This window comes from Hetaerina americana, unplaced genomic scaffold, assembly GCF_022747635.1.
Source record: "Hetaerina americana unplaced genomic scaffold, ioHetAmer1.1.p SCAF_7, whole genome shotgun sequence".
Lineage (NCBI taxonomy): Eukaryota > Metazoa > Arthropoda > Insecta > Odonata > Calopterygidae > Hetaerina > Hetaerina americana.
Window position 1 is genome coordinate 19,726,927 of NW_027287316.1, and position 20,876 is coordinate 19,747,802.

The window sequence follows — 20,876 nt, forward strand, 5'->3', positions numbered from 1 at the left end:
GTTTATTGATAATTGTCGTTTAAGTGTGTACGACGTTGTTTGTATTTGGTTTTTGTTGTTTGTTATACATTTGAGCAATTGGCATGGTATATGTTGAACAGTGCAATTTGAACTAAAGTATCCGTAACTTTCTCATATTTTGCATTATCTTTTCATGAAAGTTGCTTTCCGAAAAAAAAACTTTAAGGTCATATATACGGGACAAATGGACAATATTATAAATATAAATCCATTTGAGTTTAAAGTCATTCATGGTGGAGTATAACGCGAATTTATTGACTTGTTTTTCACGCTAAGGTTAATGACATGTCTATTTGTTTGTAAATACGATCGATACAGGTAGGCGTGTCTTCTCGTGATGTCGATTCTGATCTTAAAAAATCGCGTCTTTACAAAGATTTGACTCATTACAGTAAAAATTAATCTTTAAAAATCGCACGACCAATGCCGTTGTATTTTGCCCTAACGATGTATTTGAAATTCATTCATATTCATTCGTTAATGTCCCGCCAATGATAAACATAGCTGCGGCCTTTTCGCGAATGGTGTGAGAGGTCTGATTGCGATGCATGTTTATCTTTTTTTAGTGCTCGGTCGGTGGGAATCCAATGGAGGTTTCGGAGATGCCGTCAACGATGTGTGATTCTGGCCTCCTGGGCCCTTGCTACAGCCTCAGCGAGTACGCCGAAGAAATTTTCCTCGAGTCGACGATCAGTCTAAGCATTCCCACGCTGTTTATCAGAAACTCCCCGTCTCAGTCTCCATCTCACCCGTCATCGGAGGACTCCCTCTATCCCCTGGACAATACTCATGTCCTGGAAAATACCCCTTTCGCCAGTGAGGAAATATGGAAGAAGTTCGACCTCCCAGTAACGGAGCCCTCAACTCAGTGGTCGCATTCCTGCATCGATGAGATGTCTTCATCCCTCAACTGGATCTCCAGCATCGGGCTCCCTCCGGAATCGCCCTCGGCATTAAGCACCCCCGGTAAGGGACATATTTCGACTACCGGCAAGGAGCTCCGCAACCATGACTGTATGTGGGCCGGAGAGTGCAAGAACAAGGAGCACGTGAGGAACCAATTGAAGGCGACTTCTGCGAGTGACCACCGAGTTGTCGTGGCCCCGGGGCAGACCCTCTTGAAGAACCCGGTCGTCCCGAAGGACTCCGCCGCATCTTCCGTCGTGCCCACCTCCGTCATGATGGCCCCCTCTCCCATGCTGACGGCGTCACCCACGGTTCTCCGTGTTCCGAGGAACGGCGTCGTCGCCAGGACGTCCCAGGGGAAGAGCCTGCTAGTGCGGGCGCCATCCAGGGCCGGTGTCCGTCCCGGAGAGCCAGCCGCCCGCGTTGTCACTGTGAGGCTTCCGTCAGAGGACAAGGATGCCCCCGCGGCGAACACGAAAGGAGGCAAGAGACCTGCCGCCAGCTCGTCCGGCTCGCCTCGGTCGGTGTTCGCTTCGGGGGGCGCCGCATCGCCCAGGCCCGAGACCCCCTTGTCCCTTTCCGAGGAGGAGGACGAGGACAGCGGGACGCCGAGGTGCGACGTTTGGGGCCGAGGTGGTGGTTTAGTGTTGGGTGCAGCGGTGTCAGGTCCGCGCGGGACCACACCTGAGGACTTGGAGGAGGCGGAGGCCGCGGCGGCCCTGGCCGAGGCGATAGCATTGGCGGCCGAGGAGGACGAAGATTGCGGGGAAGCGGTTTCGATGACGGAGGTGACAGGTCAGGTGCGAATGGGCGGCGCGTCACCACCCAGTTCATCATCCGGCTCATCTTCCACGAGTGTGACGGACAAATCCAACGCGTGCTATCTGGACCACGACTACCACAAGACCAACAGCAGCAGTATGAAGAGCGTAAAGACGGACCACCTTGGTGTTCAAACCCCCTCCGATTCTGGTGAGTTCATTTATTCGCTCGATTTATTATTCCAAATCACCTGACTCTCCCGTAAGATTCTCAAGGGTGTTTTTGTTTTTATTTGTCCTCAACCGTTTGTTTTCCTGCTGCATAATTGTTTGGCTATTTCATGGTTAAATTTACTTCTGTTATGCCCGTAGAAACCTAGACTGGGCTTCGCTTTTTCACTTCATAATTCCAATATACTCTCCATTATCATTACCTTACTTTGCTCTAAATCAATTTGATATAATCGTATGGAATGGTTCTATTTTTGCATTTCTCCTCCATTCCGTCTAGTTCTACCTTCTTGGACCTAAATATATTTCGTCTCATTGCCGTATTTAAGTAATTACTCTTTGCATATGGATATGCCGTAATTCTTATGGGAATTAATGTTTTGCTTGCAAAAACTCGACGTATTGTTAACACGCGTGATTTGTTTTTATCCGTGTTGTTTACAGTCGTCAATGACGTAGTGCGTAAGCAAACACGCCCATTTTTCGCAAGGGGGCGTGTTGCCCTTGTGTGTCGAGGAATGTGTCGAAAATTCGTCGAAGCATTATCAACATCGTCGTGACATCACAATATTTCCGTTGGGTTTCGTCTGTAAATTATTCGGTTCCAATAATTTCAGCTCCTGCATCATTTTGAGTATATTTATGAACTTTAAAAGTTAGTGCGTACGTTTCCGACATAATCGGGTCGTTTTTGGCGGGAAACCGCGTCGGCGTGAGCGTCTGCTTTGGTCGAAGTTCTCCAGGAGTGGTGGAAAAGCGCGGGAAGCAAATGGACGCCGCCAGCCAAGGTCAGATTGTTGGAAGCCGGGCGCGCTCATTTTGAACGCTCATTCCGGGGCCGCGCGCGCTCCCTCAGGCTACTTTTTTCCTTGTAGTCTCTCCCCTCCTCCCTAACGTGGATTGAACAGTAAGGGGTAATTCTCGGAATCCGTATGCGGGATGGAATAGGAATAGATCTTAGAGGAGGATAAAGTGTGGGAGGAATGTGCGTTGTCCAGTGAAAAGACTGGGTGCTGCTAACGGTGGGATTTTGCTTCTCTCCCGGTCCTCCCGTTCCTTGTGCAGTTCCCCTCCCATTTCCTTGCGTTGATGGGTTTTACTATCGTTCGAGAAACTTTTAGGAGGGGGCGGAAGCAGGGTCCGAGGTTGTGAGGGCGGAAAGAGAGAGAGAGGGGTGAGTGGTGTCGGGCCTTTTCTCGTTTAAAGGGCCCATCCCGCCCCCGAATCTACCACTTCTCTTCAGTTTTTTTTCTTATTTTCCCTTATTCCCCCGTATCCTTTTAATTTTTTAAACTCTCCCCTTTATTCGTTCTTCGTCTGTACCAAGGCTCGACCTAGCAATGCATTCGATCATTTTTCTAAAGTAATGCGTTGAGTAACATCGCGAATCAGAGAATCCCCATCCTGTTTATCCGTCCCTGTAGTAGTGTAATTAACCCGTCATATCTTCCCTTCTTCAGCGTGTGGTCCCGATTATGTTGAACACAAGTTTTTTCAAGTGTCGGGGCCCGTATGAAATCATGCCTGTTTCGTAATTGAACGCAATTTGCTCTTTATTTTCTTGTAATACTCGTCACACCGGCCTGCCAGTCATTTCGACATTCAATGAATGTTTCATGAACCGTTCGCATTAATTTTATTTTTTAACTTTTCTCTTCCCGTTGGTGCATCGCTACAATATTTTGATCCATCGGGATTACTTCGGAGGTGGCGGTTACAGCCCTGTATTTTTTTCGCAATCACCACTTTTGAAAGGGGTTTCTTTTTCTGCTTATTGAATTTCCTTGGATGGGGGGCAGGGGAGGGATCTGCGAAAAGGCGTCGTCATCGACATGGTCCACCCCTCCCTGCTGCACTCTCAATGCTGGAAGGAGCCTGTCGCGGCGTAAATAGCATTTCCCGCTCGTGCCACGTGACTATTCGTTTCAAGGCCGCTGGTGGGAGAAGTGGGAGGTGTGACGTGTGCACTTGAGTCTTATAGTCTCCGCGGCTACATAATCGATTTTATTTTTCTCCTCCCCGTTTCCAGATGCTGCCACATCACAACATTTTTGTCCCAAGGTGTGCCAGCGTTATCGAATATGGGGGGCCGTAGAAACTAATGGCATTTTTGTAGCCATTTTTCCAGACGTGTAATTCTTGGTTTTTAATTTATCTCTATATTTCCTTAGGATTTTGTGTATATTCATTGAGTTTGGTATGGGGAGTAAGTATGTTTTAACGTGCATTGATTTGAGGTTACTTATTTGCGGGTGAATTGCACTTGGGATCTAGATTTCTGTTAGTGTGTTAAAACCCGTATTTTTGCACCACATTGAATTTGTTGGATCTTGAATTTTTCTTCCTTTCACCTGTTTTGAATAGATTAAATGCATTATATCGGTAGCAATTGGAAGCATTCATTTAAGTGCATTCTTCATCTGGACTTGTATCCGTCGTAAGTTACGTCTCCTTCAATTTTAGTGGGATGCAATCGTCGCAATTGGCATCTTTTTACTCTGGTACCACTTGTTGATTGCCAGATATTTGTCGTCATGGCGTTAATTTGCAGGAATCGTAGTCGTTTCGCATTTTTCATATTTCCTTATTGCTTCCTGTAGTATTTATTATTGATGTAAATTTTTCTTTGTAGGCGGTGTTGGTTTCTCAGCCTGAATTTGTGATTTTAAATTTACTGTGCTACGTTAACTGCGCAGTCGTAGGCCAATTAACTTTTTCCTTGGTATGTCAGCGGCAACTTCTCCCTAGCCAGTATATCGGAGTGAGCTTACGAATACTCCTTTGCAATGTTTTTGACGGAGACAGTGGAAGACGAGCAGCACTGTTGTGTGGTCTATTACATTGTTTCTGGTAACCCTTTTGGTGTGTCCTTATATCATTTTCCGAGAAACTTCCGGGGGATCCACGTGTAAATAGATGCACTCATTCTCGGTCATCAACTGATGGTGATGCATGTGGTTATTGTTCCTATTTACGGGTGGTGAGATAACACTCCCCGCCACACGCCCTTGCGGCGCATTATGTAGATGTAGAACTAATAATGAGCGCAAAAGTGGTCATGTGACCATCTCGAAACAGCCATCCAGAATTCAAGGCATAGTAGTTGTACATGCATTAGCATTATTTGCTCACTGTTTTTCACGTATATTGTCCGAGCTAGCCAAAGGGCAGTGGGCGATGTGTCATTCCCTCAAGTAATCATATTTACGTACACGACCAGCTCACCTTTGGTATTTGTGCATATTTCGAGGTACTGTCAAATTCGCTTTGTTTACGTTGTGACTCACGTGTTCGGCATTTTGCCCGTCGCGTGACCTGTGCATTGTGATGGCGAAACCTTTAGGCGGAAGTAGACCCTGTATCTTAGAGAGCATTTCGGTCCGGGGGTGCTTAGTGAAGAATGAATGACGTGCCTCTCTCTCTCCTTCTAGTCGGCTAATCTTGTCGATCATTGCCCCTCCGCGGGATGGGGATGCGTGGTTGTGTTGTTTCGTGTTTTTCCGGCACTCGATCGCGAGCGTTTGTCGAACTCTAGGCCTTGTGTGTGTTGTGCGTCTTTTTTTCGTTTAGGACCTGCGGTTACACGGCAATCTTGGTTTTCCTTTGGCATCGCGTCGTAATTTCTCGTGGGTACCTCCTCACCCTCTGCCAGGCGCCCTCCTGGCGCCAGCCATGACGTACAGATGCGATGACGCAACCGTGCGCTCCGTAGCTCTTGCGTGTCAGTATGTCGTTTCGCGATGACTTTGCTTATCGTAGTCATTAGTGTGGCGCATTACGTAATGCTTAATGGCTCTTTATATATGGCATTCCTTGGGTTAGGAGTTAGTTTTCAAGAAGAGGAAGCGATCGTTAAACGTATTGGGTTGTGCATTCACGTTTTATCTAATTACTAGTGGTGTGCGTTGTTTGTTTTCTTAATGTATCATTATATTTACGACGGGAGCATCATCCTTTTGGCTCTTGTTGTTTTCGGTGTTGGAGCTGAACTTTTTCTTGCTTACTAACAATGGTTTCATGGGTATATATCGTTCCATGTCATTTCGCCCTCGTCCTCAATACATGCGGGTATTCCTGAGTAATTGGCTGTTCGCGGTATTGTTTAGTATTGGCGTTACTGTCTACTTTAAGTTCCTGATAATTCTTGATGCGAAATGCATGTTTATCATCGGCAGACTAATTTGATTGCATTTATTCTATAGAAACTGCTGTTAGAAATAATACCTACATCGCAAATTCATTTTTACTTTGTATGGCTGAGTGCGATTTGAGTGCCCACGAGATTTTATTTTTGCATGAAGTAGGTTTTCGTCATCCCGGAAGTAGATGCTCGTGCGCGTTCCTGGTCGGGGTCCACTGCTCTCCCCACCCCCTCTCAAGAATCAATTCGGTCACGGCATAATCAAATGATGAGTCATAAGCGTATGGTTCGGCATGTGTGCTGCAGACCTGGCACTCGTCCTCGCGTGGCCGTTATTGCCATTGGTACTATTAAATGTTATGCGGCGACCCCCACGGGTGACTGGGGTCGGTCAGTGCAGGTAGTGCCAGATGGCGATGTCGTAACTTTTAATTCCTCGCGCCATTTCTCGACGTTCTTCGTGTTCCCTTCCGTCTCGTCTTGGGCGAAACTCGTCTCGTCGCGCCGGCCTCCCCCCTCCTCCCTTTGTTATTCTTCTCGTGGCCGTGGGAAAGGGGCGTTTCGCGACTAGGGCTCCGCTCCTGTGTCATTTTGATCGGCGCCCGACGCCGGTCTGAATATTATTACGCTGCTAAATTCCTTTTGTCCGCTCATCACGCGTTTTGTATAAGACCCTGGTTCAGTGATTTCTGCCTTTTCCGTTTCGATTGGTCGATACCAGATTCATTTCACATGGAGACTTTCTAGCATATTTATTACTCATTACAAATCTTTCAAACCATATTCTATGCTTGAAATTAGTCTTGTATTAGCGGTATCCTGCGAGGGCGTTTGGATGGAATTGTCAGCTGCATTTAATGCATAATATTACTTATGCCTACCGACTATAATAACTTCAGTTGTATTTTATCGAATTCTGGTTTTCACTGTTTGAAACTTACAGGATATCCTAGCGGACAGAATACCACGGTTTCCCGACGGTTTTTCTGCCATTAGTTACGAATATCTCAACTATTTTTTTACGCCATATTCAACTTCTATATTTCGCCTAGGTAGGTCATCCCTATTTGGACTTCTCTGCGAACAGCTTTTCAATTGGGGTAATTTATCCTTAAACAACTTAATTCTTCTTTCAGCTAGTAAGGGTTATCGTAGTCTTGGTTAATATATGCATCTAGGAAGAGTTGTGTTGCAAACCGTGGGTCCATATATTTTAACGGCTATTTGTAGTAAAAAGATACCCGACTTGCCTATAATCTCATCGCTTCCTGTTGGTTCCTTGTGGTGATATTGTTCGTGTTGTTTGCAGTCAAGCCTTACAGTTTTAACTGGCGTTTTTAATGTATTCTAACGGTTGGCAAAGGTGCATTCTGAAAAATTGTCTTCACTGAGGTTCCAGTTAGCCTGTAAAATGTTAATTTAACTAATGCGCGTGTTTGTTATCTCAAAATTGAAGTTTATATGCTACTGGCGCCGGTGGAGTGGCGCCACCAGGCTCGTCCTTCCTCGCGATTTCGACGTAGACTGCTGTAATATCACGATTCCCTTAAGCCCTTCTCTCCCCCACTAGTCCAATCTTAGCTCTTTGGCGGCGCCAATTCCATTATTTTACCTGCGCATATTAAGTGATTCAGGGATGCTGTCCCCTTCCCCATCGTGCGAGGGGAATGTGCATTGTATTTTAGTGGACTTAATTACCTTCCTGCACATGCGCGGAGCCCCGCCCTCCTCTTTATGGACCCCTGTCTCTCAATATCTTTTATCTTCCTGGTTTTTTGCTCGATTGCGTTTATTGCCCTTGTGTTTCGATCGGAATTCTTTCGCGGATTTGAGCGCGATATTCCTTTTTTTTTGCTATTCCATGTTGATGGTTATATTTGTGGGGATTGTGCCAAATAGAGATTACCGACGCTAACTGTCCGGATGTTTACTGGGTACTTGTTCCGCTGATCGTTTAAAAAGGGAATATATAAATGAACGACAGGCCTCCACCATAACGAGACAATTCATGCGGCATTTATAATTAAGAAGGGGAAATTCTACCATCTTCACATGGACATGCCACTGAGAGTCTCCGCCCTAAAGTCACAGGTATATATGGCCGTATGCCGCATTCAACGTCGCCGGACGATTTCGAAATGGGGGAATTAATTCTGCTGTATCTCCTGCATTATCACGTGCGGAACGGACAGTTAAATGGTTTCTCATCCTCGGACTGCGAATGGGGTGAACGTTCAGCCATTAGGTTCCGGGGCCGGCTGATTAGTCGGTAAGGGTCTCGATCATAAGTAGTAAATCACGGACGCCGGCGTGTATCTGAAAGAGGGCGGTGTGTGGTGTCTATCGGTTCGTCGCGCCGCAATTAAAGGGGTATAAGGAAGGTCAAGGTTCGCGGCAATCAAATTTTCCAGCCTCCCGACTCCGCCGCCGCTTCCTCCCTCGCAACCCCTTCAGCGTGGTTTTCGCCAGCCGTGCTTGTCACGCCCCTTGATGTACTCCCCGCCCTCCCCTCGCTCCCCAGTCACACCCCTCAACCCTTCCTGGGTCGTCCGGGAGGAATTTGAGCGTGCCTCTTCCTGGAGAGAGCCCTTCGCCCAGCCCTTTCGCCTCCCGCGTGGCACAGGGGGAGGGGCCACCCATCGTGGAAGTTGGTTCGCGCCTCCCGTTCCACCTATCTGCCTCCTCTTTCCCCAACCCCATCTCTCGACGCCCCATTCTCATTTCTTCTTTCTTCACCCATGGAATTGGGTATTGGTCGCGCGGTTGGAGCAGGGAGGGGGGTGGTTAGTTCAAGGGGTACCTCTTCTGCATTCGCGTCGTCTTCCTCCGCTCGTTGGATTTCTCTGCTCGGTCCCTTCTCACGGACCCTCCTCTCTCCCACCCCGGTTGCTTGGATCCCCTTGAACCCTCGGCCTTTGCGGGCATTCCTCTTCCCGGTCCACGAAACTTTCGGTCGTGCCTTGAATCGGTTTTGGTCTCGCCCCGCCTCTTCTCCCTACCCACCCTTCACAGCCTATCTCCCAAGTGACAACGGATTTCGCCTTCTTTGCAAGTTTGTAACCTAAAAATGTTAACTAGCATGTTGGAGGAGCACGCTGGTTTATTCCAACAGTGAATGTTTTCAGAGAACTTAACCTTCCAACAATAAATGAAGCCATTTATGCCGCCCTAATAAGTTACAGGAAGTCGCTTGAACAGTCAAAAAATCCTCTCATCGCAAACCTTTGGTCCTCGTCACTACCTTCTGGAATTTACCCCTACCCACACCAACTGGTAAAATCTAAAACGTGCATCCCTAAAAAGAAGAGACGCCTAAACCTGCCGGCAAATATAACCTTTCATCCTACCCTTAACCAACCTCATCGTAATTTCCCCCCACCGAAGGAAACTCCTCAGCAGAAAAAGACTAAAACGAGACAAGGGCCTGGCTCTCCTGATATCCCTAACCTACTCCCACCTGATCCTACCTGAGAAATGTATCCCTCACTTCACCGTTACTACCAAATAAATGAGCTTTCACCAAAGTAAAAAAAATAAAAATAAATAAATAAATAAAAAAAAGATAAATAAATAAAAAAAATTATAACAATGAACTCTACGAAAAAAAACATAAAAAAACAATAATAATAATAAAAAAAATAATAAAAAAAGGAAAAAAAAGTAATTGAAATACAACAAGACAACTGAACTATCCTGTCACCCTACCAACCTTATTAAAAATTACCACAACACAAATACCAACTCTGCCTCTAAAGGATGTGAATCCGAAGGAGTAGTTATAGGTTTACTTCAAATGGTCTGGGTCTGGGACATTTTGAAATTAAATTTAAAATACTTCGCCGTTCCACATAAACCACTTTTATTACTACCTAGGTTTCGTTATGGTATAGATGTTATACCATAACGAAACCTAGGTAGTAATAAAAGTGGTTTATGTGGAAAGGCGAAGTATTTTAAATTTAATTTCAATATGAAGAATTTCCACCAAGTGACGCCAGAAACAGTTTCATTTAGTATGTTACAGTTGAAATAGAAATGTGGTTAGGTAAAAGAATATTTTGCATGCTTTGTTCTTAATTAAATTCTTTCCTTTATTTAGCGTGTAACTGATGTACAGTGATATGTATGATATAGCCGCTAGTTGGTGGAATTTTTTCATCATACCGTTAATGTTGAGGCTTGGTTACCTGATGATGCCACTTAATGGTTGAATCATGGCCGTTGAGAATAAATATTAATTCTGGAATAAACGTTTCATGTGGTATGTGCGTTGTATCATTAGTATTGTATTAAAATGTATGGATGATTAATATGTTATTATCTGCTAAATTCAACTTTCAGCAGTCTGTTTGCGCCCGCATACTAGTGTAAGATCGAATTTTGTATTCACCTCTAGCAGTATAACATTGAATTCCATCTGATGCCTCAAATGGAGAATACTTTCTTTGAACATTTTCGTGGGTGTCTTTACGGCCAAGTGCTTTCGCCAGAAGGCTGTTTCGTAGCCTTTCTTAGGTATGCCTATCCCCACAGGGAGCCGGGGATTAAAAGTTCCTTCGGGGAGTTGGTGAAAGTTCGCGTACGCCCTCCTGGGTCCCTCGGCGTAGATGGGTCCGCATTCCATCGCGTTGGCCAGATATTTCCCATATTCTGTGGGTGCATATTGCCCTGGGTGTCATTCCCCTGTTCACGGTCTGGTGCGTGTCGGATTATGCGTTTGCCAGTATTCAAATGTGTGGTCGTTTATAGATTTCATGTACTTTATGCAATCTCAAGTTGTGGGCTCAAATTATTAACATTTTTATTCACCTGCCTCTAGTTGAAGTGCTGTTTTGTCTAGTTTTCAAAAGAGTGGCTGGTTGCCCTGAATTGTGTGTGTAATTAATACTTCCGAGGCTCCATTACCGTAACAATTTGGGATTCCATGATGATTCTTATGATTCACCCCCGCGGCGGGAGGAAATTTTACGGTGGGGAAATTTCGGGCGTGGTCACTTCTTCATTCTGAGGACTACTTTTGATCATTTCGTTTCACAAATTTTGCTTTCGCCTCAGTCTTGAATGGTTGGTTAGAATTAATATTTTTGTTTTTTTCCCCTTCGGCCAAAGCGCGGCGTTCAGTTGCGTCGTTGGCATCGAGGGGGGTGGAGGGTTAGGGCTCTCAAGCTTGTCCTTGACCCACGTTGCGTGGATTGTCTTCAGTATGACGACTCTTTTCTTCTTTGGGACATAGAGATAGCGACGCATCTTCGCCTGTTTCCGGTTGGCCAAGGCCGTTTCTCTCCACGTTTTCCGAAACTTAGGGAGCGGAAACAGTGTCAGTGGATCTGTTTATTCTCGGTAGGTTGAGGGTGTTCACTTTTCTTTGCGTTGTGCTGTTTCGATTAAGTGGCAGTAATGTTATCTTCTGTTGTAGGTGTATTTATTCCCCTAAAGTTAGAATTCTTGCGTCTTTATGTTTTTTCTGCACTGAATTGGCGTGGTTTAGTGGGGCATTTTTTGTGGCAATTCTTCTTTTAGACATATTAAGTCGTCGTTTCCCGTTAGCATCTTTGGGTGTGTCAATGTATCCAGCTCTACGGATTTGCCTGCGAACACTGCTCTCGAAAATTATGCCTTTCGCCCCCCCCCCCACACCCATCCTTTTGTCCTTTTTCCTCACCTCGTCGGTGCCTCCCATCGATTCAGTCGACCTTGATCCCACTTAGAAAAGGCTGCGTTAATGACTGGTCATTTTTTTGGCGGGGTGGAAAAACTATGGTGGAAAGGCATCTGCATTTCCGAAGGCTCTATTCCGGACCGGATGTGTGTTACATAGTAATCTTATTTTGGATCGCTGTTCTTCCCTTCCTCAAACTGCTTTGCGGATCTAAATTTAAATCGCGTGTGTGCGGCAGTGGGTTTTGCCGCGATTTCTCGCCGGCCGGCGTCTGGGACGATCGCGGCGCCTGCGCCCCTGGCGTTGGGTTTTCGGCGTCTGGGGGCGGTTCTGTCTCCCTCTCTCTCTCTCTCTCTTCGCGGCGGATGGCTCGTCGGCGGGTGGTGGAGGAGGGGAGGGAGTGTCGGCGGGGTTGGGCGGTGTGGGGGCGTTGACCGCCGGCGCTGTCCGCGAAGGTCGATTGCGGCGTTGCCAAGCGTACGCTCTCCTGCGGGGCCCAGTGCTGCTTCTTTTTTTCCACCATGTTCCTCGTCCCCACCCTCTCATCTCTCCAGACCTCTCCCCCTGCCTTCTGCTCCCGGCCCACACCATATTCGCGACCCCCCTTCCCCTTCTCTCCCGACGGAATTCGTTTATAATCCCGTCTGCCGCGGCGTTAACGTGAGCGTTCTCGGGGTGGGTAGCGGCGTGGGAAAGCTATGACAACTAGTGTAGACCGGGACATTTGAATATGACAACCGGCGGACCTCGATAAAGCAGCGGGTGGTTCTATTGGTAATTCATGGATATTCCTGCGCACGGAGATTTTAGAAACTTTGCTCGAGTGCATTAGAGTTCCTCTTGTGATATTTTTATTGATGCTCCCTGCAGGCCGCTAATAGTATGTATGGCATCCGATGATTCCTCCTGAAAGACCCCATTAAAATTGATTTTTTAGATATTGAATATAAACATGTTCTTCGGACGAGGGAAATTTTACCACAGGCAGGCGACTACGATGTCTTAGGTCTACGTCGCGTGTGGTAAATCTGGGTGTTATATTGCGGTTACCACAAGAATACCGTTTGGCACCAATATATTCATACCAGTCTATCTTAAAATATAGTCTTTACTGTCGTGGTTGGCAGTCATCCTAATCCCTTATCAATCGAGTGAAAAATTATTTTTAAAGTTGCTGCTTCTGCAGTTGATTTTCTTAAGGAGTTACATCTGAGGTTACCTTACTTAAATGTAGCCACTCACTGTAGGAATCCTGTGGCTGAAGTAATGCTGCATTTTCTCTTATCAGAACCTAGAATCCCCCCTAAAATCATCTGCGTCGTTTCGGAACACGGTAATTAATTTGTCCGTGATCCCAGGGGGATAGCCGGGTACAATTCCATAGTGCAGAATTGAAGCATGCCTTGTATATAGGGCAGAGCCCTGTTATTATCGCTCGTTGTCCAATCCTGTCTGTGGAATCTGGATGCGTTTCAACTATTAACAGCGGTTCTTATTAAAGTTCACCACTCTTTCTTGTCTTCGCAGCGCTTTTCATTTTAATATGTACCCGGAAGTGTAGAATTTATATTTCTGCTGTGTATTTTCCCCATTCGGGAACATCTTTGGAGAGAGTGCTTTTAGGCGTCCGGTAGAGATTGTTCACAATCTTCGTTTGTAGCAGCATCCTTTGTATACGTATACCTCCTTACAATGCCACGCCGCACTCGGTACATCTTCGTGGTGGCGCAAGACCGTCACTCTTCCGCGGGCGCCTTTAGCCTTCGGAGAGGCGCCACCGCCGTATCAGTCGGCGTCTCTAGCTTGCACGAGACTTGACTGATGGTGTGGGGTGGGCCGCGGGTTTTGTGCGCCGACCTTGGCAGTGCCTTCTGGGATCGATTCGTCATTGTTCTCAAGTGAGTCGCGGCCGTTGCTTGGGAGACAGGCTCTTGCGGGGTGCGGGCATTAGGCGGGAAGGTGGGGGGTGGGCGGTGGTAGGCATATTTTTCTTTATCTCTTAAAGTCGTCGCGTAGTGGAGTCCGCAGTGGCGTATCTATGAATTATTAAGGGGCGGGGCTTAATACTCGACGCCCTCGGCCCGGGTCGATATTTTCCTTCAAGGGGACGGGTTGTTACATATTCTGTTTCTCCTGAGTCGGAAGTTTTCATTCCAGGGGGGATTCTGAGATGGAGGGGAGAGTAGGTTGCTCTCGATGTCTCGGGGAGACGTAGTTTCCTATTTAACATAGCCCTGTGGTGTAACAGTTCCTCTGAAGAAAACATGATGTATGCGCATTTCAACTGTGAAAGAATCGGCTATCTTATTAGTATCCCTTCTTGTTGTTCCCGTTCGTAAGACATTCATGTTGGTATCGCTCGTATTAAGAAGTCACGCATTTTTATCCTTCCCTGATGCGCTCGTTGATCACGCCATTCAAGCGTGTCATGGGGCGTACCGCTAGCCGAATGGGACAAACTTGGTCAATGATGTCAAACCGACGAGTAACATAAGCTTTGAGTTATGTTTCCAAAGTCGTTATCTAGACGGCTTATAATCATTACCGTAATTCGGAAGCTTAGCGTCGACGAGGATAAGTGGGAGGGGAGGAAGATTTCCGCCCTCGGTTCTCTTTTATCTGGGGAGCAAAAAAGGTGTATGTGCGGGAGCCGACAGGTCGGCCACGCGGGACGAAGCAGATGCTGTGGGGACTGTGGGAAAGTCAAATAGTCGCGCGGGGGCGGGATGAAGCGTCGTGGGCGGACACAGACCCTCCTCGCCTTATCAGTGGCTGCGTGAGACTCTGCGGACAGTAGGTCACAGCCGTAGTGAAGGCGTCACTCTTCTCGCCTCCGATAAGAGAAAGTGGGGTGTAGCTTATGTTGCCAGGAAGCCAGAATCCAGCATCTCCCTCGGTCTCCCGTCGCTCCATTCCATCCCCGTTTATTTTCGGGGTGATTTCTAGCCCTCTCTCTCGTCTGAAGCGAAGGTAGTGCTTGTACTCTACCATGGCAACGGTACAGAGGTTATTCCGGAGCATTGTGTTGGCAGTGTATCTTCTTCTTATAAAAACAGTACATGAGTTTGACGCTTAACGTGTCATGGAATGTTTTCGTGAATTGTTCCTTGTCGATGGAGCTTCATATTTATTACACAACCGCCCACAGACCGCCGGGTTGGGGTGTTTGAGGGCAATCTCCAGGGTCGTCACCTTATGGATTGTAATAGATTTATTACGACCGACCGGCCTGGTAAATAGATTTTGTTGGTATAAAAAATCGACATTTTGTTTGCTATCTTCTCCTTCTTCTTCGACTTCTCATACCAAGCATTTTAATTCATATTTTTACTTCACTTAGACAACGCTGCAAGACTCCGCTAGGGGTAGGGGGTGACAACGGATTACTTTTATCAGACCAGATTCGAAGTATGATCGAAAGGCATAAATTTGTTAACCTCAATGCGTTTTGGATTTTTTGCAGAAATCTTGGCCCCCATCTACCTCACATTATCGTGATATATTAGTGAGCTTCCTTGAAAGAGATGGGCGCGAAATAAAATGTATGCAATTATTGAAGAAATAATAAAGTTCCTAGCGAATGCAAACCTCTTTTGTAGCGAGGGTGAGTTTCTATAATTGTTTTTCGAGCTTCTAGAGATTAGTCAATCATCTGGTTTATCCAATCATGTCGTATTTTCCTGGAAGTGGAAGACAAAGCAAGCGCTGATATGTCCTCTGCCCACAATCACGCCGCCCGTTTCGCGCCTTTGCTTGGGTGAGTCATCTGGCCATGCCGTGGGTGCACTGCGTGTGACCACAGGCAACCCCAAGCGCAATTCAAACAGTAGGCGGTTTGAATTGCTTGACTCGCGCACTGCAGATGGCATTATTGTTTTTTGTTAACTTCCACCGATCGTGCCCTACGAGCTCAATCTGATCGGTGGCGGTGAATGGAGTTCGGGCGGGCGGGGGCATCTGGGTCAGGGTCATGCCCGTTCCTTCTTTTCCGCTCCTAGGGACACCCACCACGCCCCCTTTTAGACGCGGTGTTGTGTGTGTCGGGGGCCTCCTCCTCTCTCTCCCTCCTTCATTCTGCTTGCTTTTCTCTTCGACCGTTTTGTTTAACGTCGTGTTCCCCCCCCCCCTTTCCCTCCACTCGCGCGTATGTCCCGGGGCGCTTGTGTCGTATCGTTAGGTGATCCATCCATTCCGATTTTCTCGTCGTCGGGACGGGCCTTTATTACTATCTTGTCTGCAAAGTTCTCTGAAAGGTCGTCGGGCGCTTTACTTGAAGCACGGGCTTTGGTCTCGACCCCTATAAAAGGGCTCGTTGGGTCAGTGAAGGGTATCTCCAGACGCACTATGCCTTCAGTATCCTCGGATTTCTATTTTTTTAACGATGACCTCCGAGGGACTGCAGCGTGCTTCAGCCGTGGCGTGAGAATGCGAAGTAAAAAGGGTTTCGTTGTGATTCGCTCCGTCGCCAACCTCACGGCCGTCTCCTGTGCTCCGGTTCTTAAGGTTATTTTGGGATTATAATGGGATGACCGTCTGCTGCTCTTTCTTTTTTTTCATTTTCCATGCCGTCTCGTCTGTGGCACTTCAAGGTTAGTGTGTTCCTCGTCAGCGTTTATCCTTCGGCATTGGTTTAGCGGCAGGTTGTTACCGGTCTCTGGGATGTAAAATTGGGATTGTTAGTTGTTCGTTTTTTTAAGTGATCTCCCAACTCTAGGGGAAGTTTTGAAATGTTTTATTTTGGCGCGAGCTGGCCGTGAAATGGCAACGGTCGACGAACAAATGATACTTTTTCAGGGGGGTTTGGTTCTTTTATTTTGTATATATCTTCGTGAACCCTCAGTTGTGTGTGGAAATTGTGCACGCACTTGGGTTATGCGATTCGCGTTCACCTTACTGACCGAAAGTGCTGACTTTCGTTCCCAACATACCCCGACGGTTTGCCTAGCGGTGCTTACATTCCTATCGTCACGCCCTAGTGATTTTTGCGCGCACCGTAGGGTCACGCCTCGCATAGGAAAATCTGGAAACTCGCTGCCGAGATGAGTGCGTTGGTAGACGTCTTGTGCGGGAAGTGGTCGTCGTCGTTGGTTGCACCCTGTGCGCGCGAATCGAATTCGGGGGTGTACGCCCGACCCCGGGTGGGCGATCTGCTATCAATATACCCTTCGCCACTCGAACCCCGCCCACCCCCGTCGCATTCCGGCCTTACAATCTCCCCTCCAGTCCCTGTACGGCGTCTCTACCCTTCTCCCCACTCCCTCGAGCGTCCTACTCACCCCGACCCCTCCTCCCTTTCCCTCCCCGCCTCCTCCCGTCTCATTGTAAACTCTCCAGCTCTCGCTCGTAGTAATGTCCGCGTGACGTCACAGCGTCGCAGACGTCTGGCCCGAGGGATCAATGCGCGGTGTGAGGGGCGTGGCGGGAAAGACGCCGACCGCCGCCGAATCTCTTTCTCCTTCCCCCCTCCACCCAACACCACCACCACCCCTTGGTCATGGATACATCCCTCCAACCCCTCCTATCGTGTCTATGTAGTTCGGAAACCTTCTCTCTCCCGTCGTTTCACACACCGCGTCTTCTTCATTCTCTGCCTGCATTGCCCCACGCCCTCCCGCGTAACGAGGGGGTTAACGGACTTGGATCTCCCCCCCCTCCTTCGGGAATTCACGCACCATTCTTCCTCTCGCTCGTGTCTCTCACCTGACTGCGGTTCGGTGCGGGCGAGACGGTCTGATCGCATTGCGCTAAGCGTTTTTCTCTCTCTCCTTCTCACCACCTTCCCAGTGCCGCGCCTCTGCTCGGCCTGCCCTCTCACGGCGCGACGCCCAACTCCTCTCTTTCGCTCCCTCTCTCTATCTCCCGCTACAGGCGCCGGTTGCCACGTGTACTCACTCTCTTGTGCCCCCCCCCCGGTCCGTTCCCCCTGCTGCCCACTTTCCTTTCGCCCTCCCTTCCAACTCGGCGCAGCCTCGATAAATGTTCCCTGCGTATTACGCTCCCAGCGTCCACGGAACCCTTTTTCTGTGGTCTCCTCATGCCCTTGCCCCTTGGTGCGCCATTTTTGTGGCAACAAGTCGAAGAGCGTTTGCGTCGTTCTCTTGACGCAAGTAACGCGATAAGTTTTTGATTTTATTTTCCGCGTGCCTTCGGTCCAGCCGCTTTTTGGCGTACTTGCCGGCGTTTTTTATTTCTCTTCCTTTTCTAATCGTTGATTTATGATTTCATTGTGGCGGAGGATGACAGTTTAAATAGGCTGTTGATGGCAGTATGACCTCGTGTAGAGTATCTTGGCCATTACTTTTTCAAGGAAGTCGTAACCCCTCGGTCAATGTGAATGATCCGTACGTTAAATTAAATATCTCGGAGTTATTGATTACGCAGGACTTTTATTAGAACTGCGAGGCATCTGTTAATTTAATTTCACGGCTGCGGCTGTTTTTTTGTAGGTAACTTATACGCTCTTTGAGTCTTAATGTACTCTCTACAGCCCCGCGCGCCCTGTTCCCCTTGAGTTAATTCCAATTGCGATAAACTAAATCTTTTTTTGTTGGATTATTTGTTGCGTGGATTTGTTAAATATTAGCCTTTCTCGGTGCATGTTTATCGTATGGCAAAGTAACAGGGATTGTGTGGGACGGCTAATGGGATTGAAGTTCCCTTTTAGGGTCGTTTTGCTCTCGGGTCTGCTGCGCCGGGTCTCCCCCTAATGTAAGTCGTGGCGTTCAACTCGTCCCCCGACACAGCATTGCCTTTTCCCCGCTGGGGGAGTAATGAGATTCCTCGCCTTTGACGGCGGCTGCGCGTTTCCCGCGAAATATCGTGTGGGAGTCGCGCCGAGGCCCATTCTCACTCATCCTCGCCGCGCTCGTGACGAGAACGTGCTGAGTCGTCCCCCTATGACTAACGCGGGGTGGTATGGAGGAGAGGGTGTGGGCGGCGATTTCTTTTGGTTAGGAGTGAGAGGGGATTTCTTTTTTACATCGTCACTGGTTGGTGGTGTTTTCAGAGTAATCTCTCCGTACTAGCATGTTATCAAGTACCCGTGTGTGGTCCATGGTGTGGTTGGCAGTCATTTCCGGTTTTTCTCTTAGCTCACGGATCTTTCTTTTCCGCCTGTGCCTGTCACCGCGAACGCAAGTCGTCTTGCGATTTTTGTTCACGTCATCACTACCGCACGGTTCCGTGACTTTCAATACCTTTTGAGATGTTAATCGAGACAGGGTGGAAATATTTTTCTCTTTTATCAGATCGATCTGGGTCGAAGGAACACCACGAGCGAAGTGAGGGGGAGTCGCACAAGGTGCCGGTTCAACTGGGATTGCCGACGTGGCGATCCACCGAGGGTGAATGATTCCTTGAAATCTAAATATGCATTTCCGTTGTAAATGAGCTTATTCGAATTTTCTGCGAAATGCTTTTCGGATTATACGTATTGGTCTTAAGATGCCCTTTTTCATCTCCAACGAAGTTTGACCCCATTGTATCATTGCCTTGAGACGCCAAAGATAATTAATTCTAACTCTGGTTGTGGGTGTTGGATAACTAAGGGAGGGGTAGTTGCGTGGGTTTTCTAGTCGGTCTCCACGACGGAGTCAACCCCCTTGTGCCCTCATTTCTCTAGTGGGTGGAATTGCCCCTTAAGGACCTTGAATAGAGTTTCGTGTTGACGATGGGGGCGTGGTTTTTTCAATTTCCGTCGGCACGGTCCAATTTATCGTAAACCCCCTTCCCCCCCAGGGTAGGAGTTACTTGCAATAGTGTTTACTGTACACGGCAAGTGCAGTCTTCCGTGTACTTGCGCTCCTCAAAACCTCTAGTTGCACCCTCGCACTATTTTCAGCCCCATGCTTCAGCTGGTTTTCTTTCCTGTCTTCTCCCGTTTCTGCCCCCCTTTTTCCCCGCCCACGCTCCCCCCCTCAGTCCCCGCCACTCCAGCTATCTCAGCATCCCTCCCCTCATCAATCGTTTCTCATGGCCTTGCCTGGCCGTTGCTCGGCGCTTTATTCTTCTTCTCCCTGCTATTTCTAGTTTTCCTGTATGCATCGCGGTGCTGGACGAGGGAGCACATTTACCTGCCTCGGGGAGGGATGTTCATCCTTATCCGCAATAGATTTCGTGTGTCAGTGTTAGTGCGCTGGCTGTTGGTATTTATTTCGCATTGTCCATGCTGAACCCCTCCCGGGGGTTGGCGGGCCTCTTCCCTCACGTAGGTCCCTAATGTGTTTCTCCGTTTGCCCCCATCGATCTGTTGCTCTTGTGCAAAGTCGAGTTTTGGGAAATAATTACGCATTTGGAGTTAATTATCCTTGTGCTATGTGCCTTCTTCATCCCCTCTAGTTACACCGACATTTGTGTTGAATGTTTTTTGGCGTATTTATGAGGTGCATTTATCTCTGCACGAATTACTTCTTTATTTGGTGACGTTTGCTGACCATATTGCATTTTTTCCAATAACCATTTTTTGTAAGTACGCCGAATCGTTTTTAATTTCCGCTCGGCGTATATTGGCGACGTACACTTCGTCGTGTTTCGTATGAATGATGCATACGCTCTCGCGCCACGTCAACAATGATGTTCTTTTTCAAGTCCAATCGTTTCAATAGCAGTTAATGCTGTTTCGTGACTATGTTGCTGCCGCCTTATTTATTAGTTGGCCAACCCTTCATCGGCTCACGTTTGCCGTTCTGGGTGGCGATAATGGCAACATATCCACCGTGGCCGGTCACTAAACCAGTCGTCAGTGGAATTTGATTGTGACCTAAATTTTCTCCTATCCTCCAGCTGGGTGATCCGAACTATAGTATTTTCTGTGGGTGCGTTCTCTCATTGTAATAACCTCCATACCACAGTTCCACAGAAAACTCGTCCCATTCTAAATAATTTGATTCATTTTTTACGGCCTGACCGCATTGCCCAAAAATGTTTGGGGAGACTGCTCTTTGCCCTGTTTCTTTGTCCAGATTTATTATATTTCGTCGTTATTTAGCCACAGTTGTGTAGTTGATTAAAGCTATTGACCAGATGTTATAGTAGTAAAATTTTTAGTCATTACGTGTCTCGTCTCCAACTCTTTTTTTATTTAGTGACATCCAAGAATAATATTTTCTTGAAAATAAATATTCCATTAACTGACCGTTATAATGAGTCGCCTTTTTTT

At 47.5% G+C, this 20,876-nt stretch overlaps 1 protein-coding gene across 1 annotated transcript in view; it reads left to right on the forward strand.

Annotated features, from left to right (window-relative positions):
* The first annotated feature begins 635 nt into the window (after positions 1 to 635).
* LOC139696561 (bromodomain-containing protein 2-like) overlaps positions 636 to 20,876 on the forward strand; it is a 40,871-nt gene continuing 20,630 nt past the window's right edge. Inside the window, exon 1 of the mRNA XM_071595365.1 lies at positions 636 to 1,899. Coding sequence (XP_071451466.1) covers positions 636 to 1,899 — 1,264 coding nt within the window. The remainder of the gene's footprint in view (positions 1,900 to 20,876) is intronic.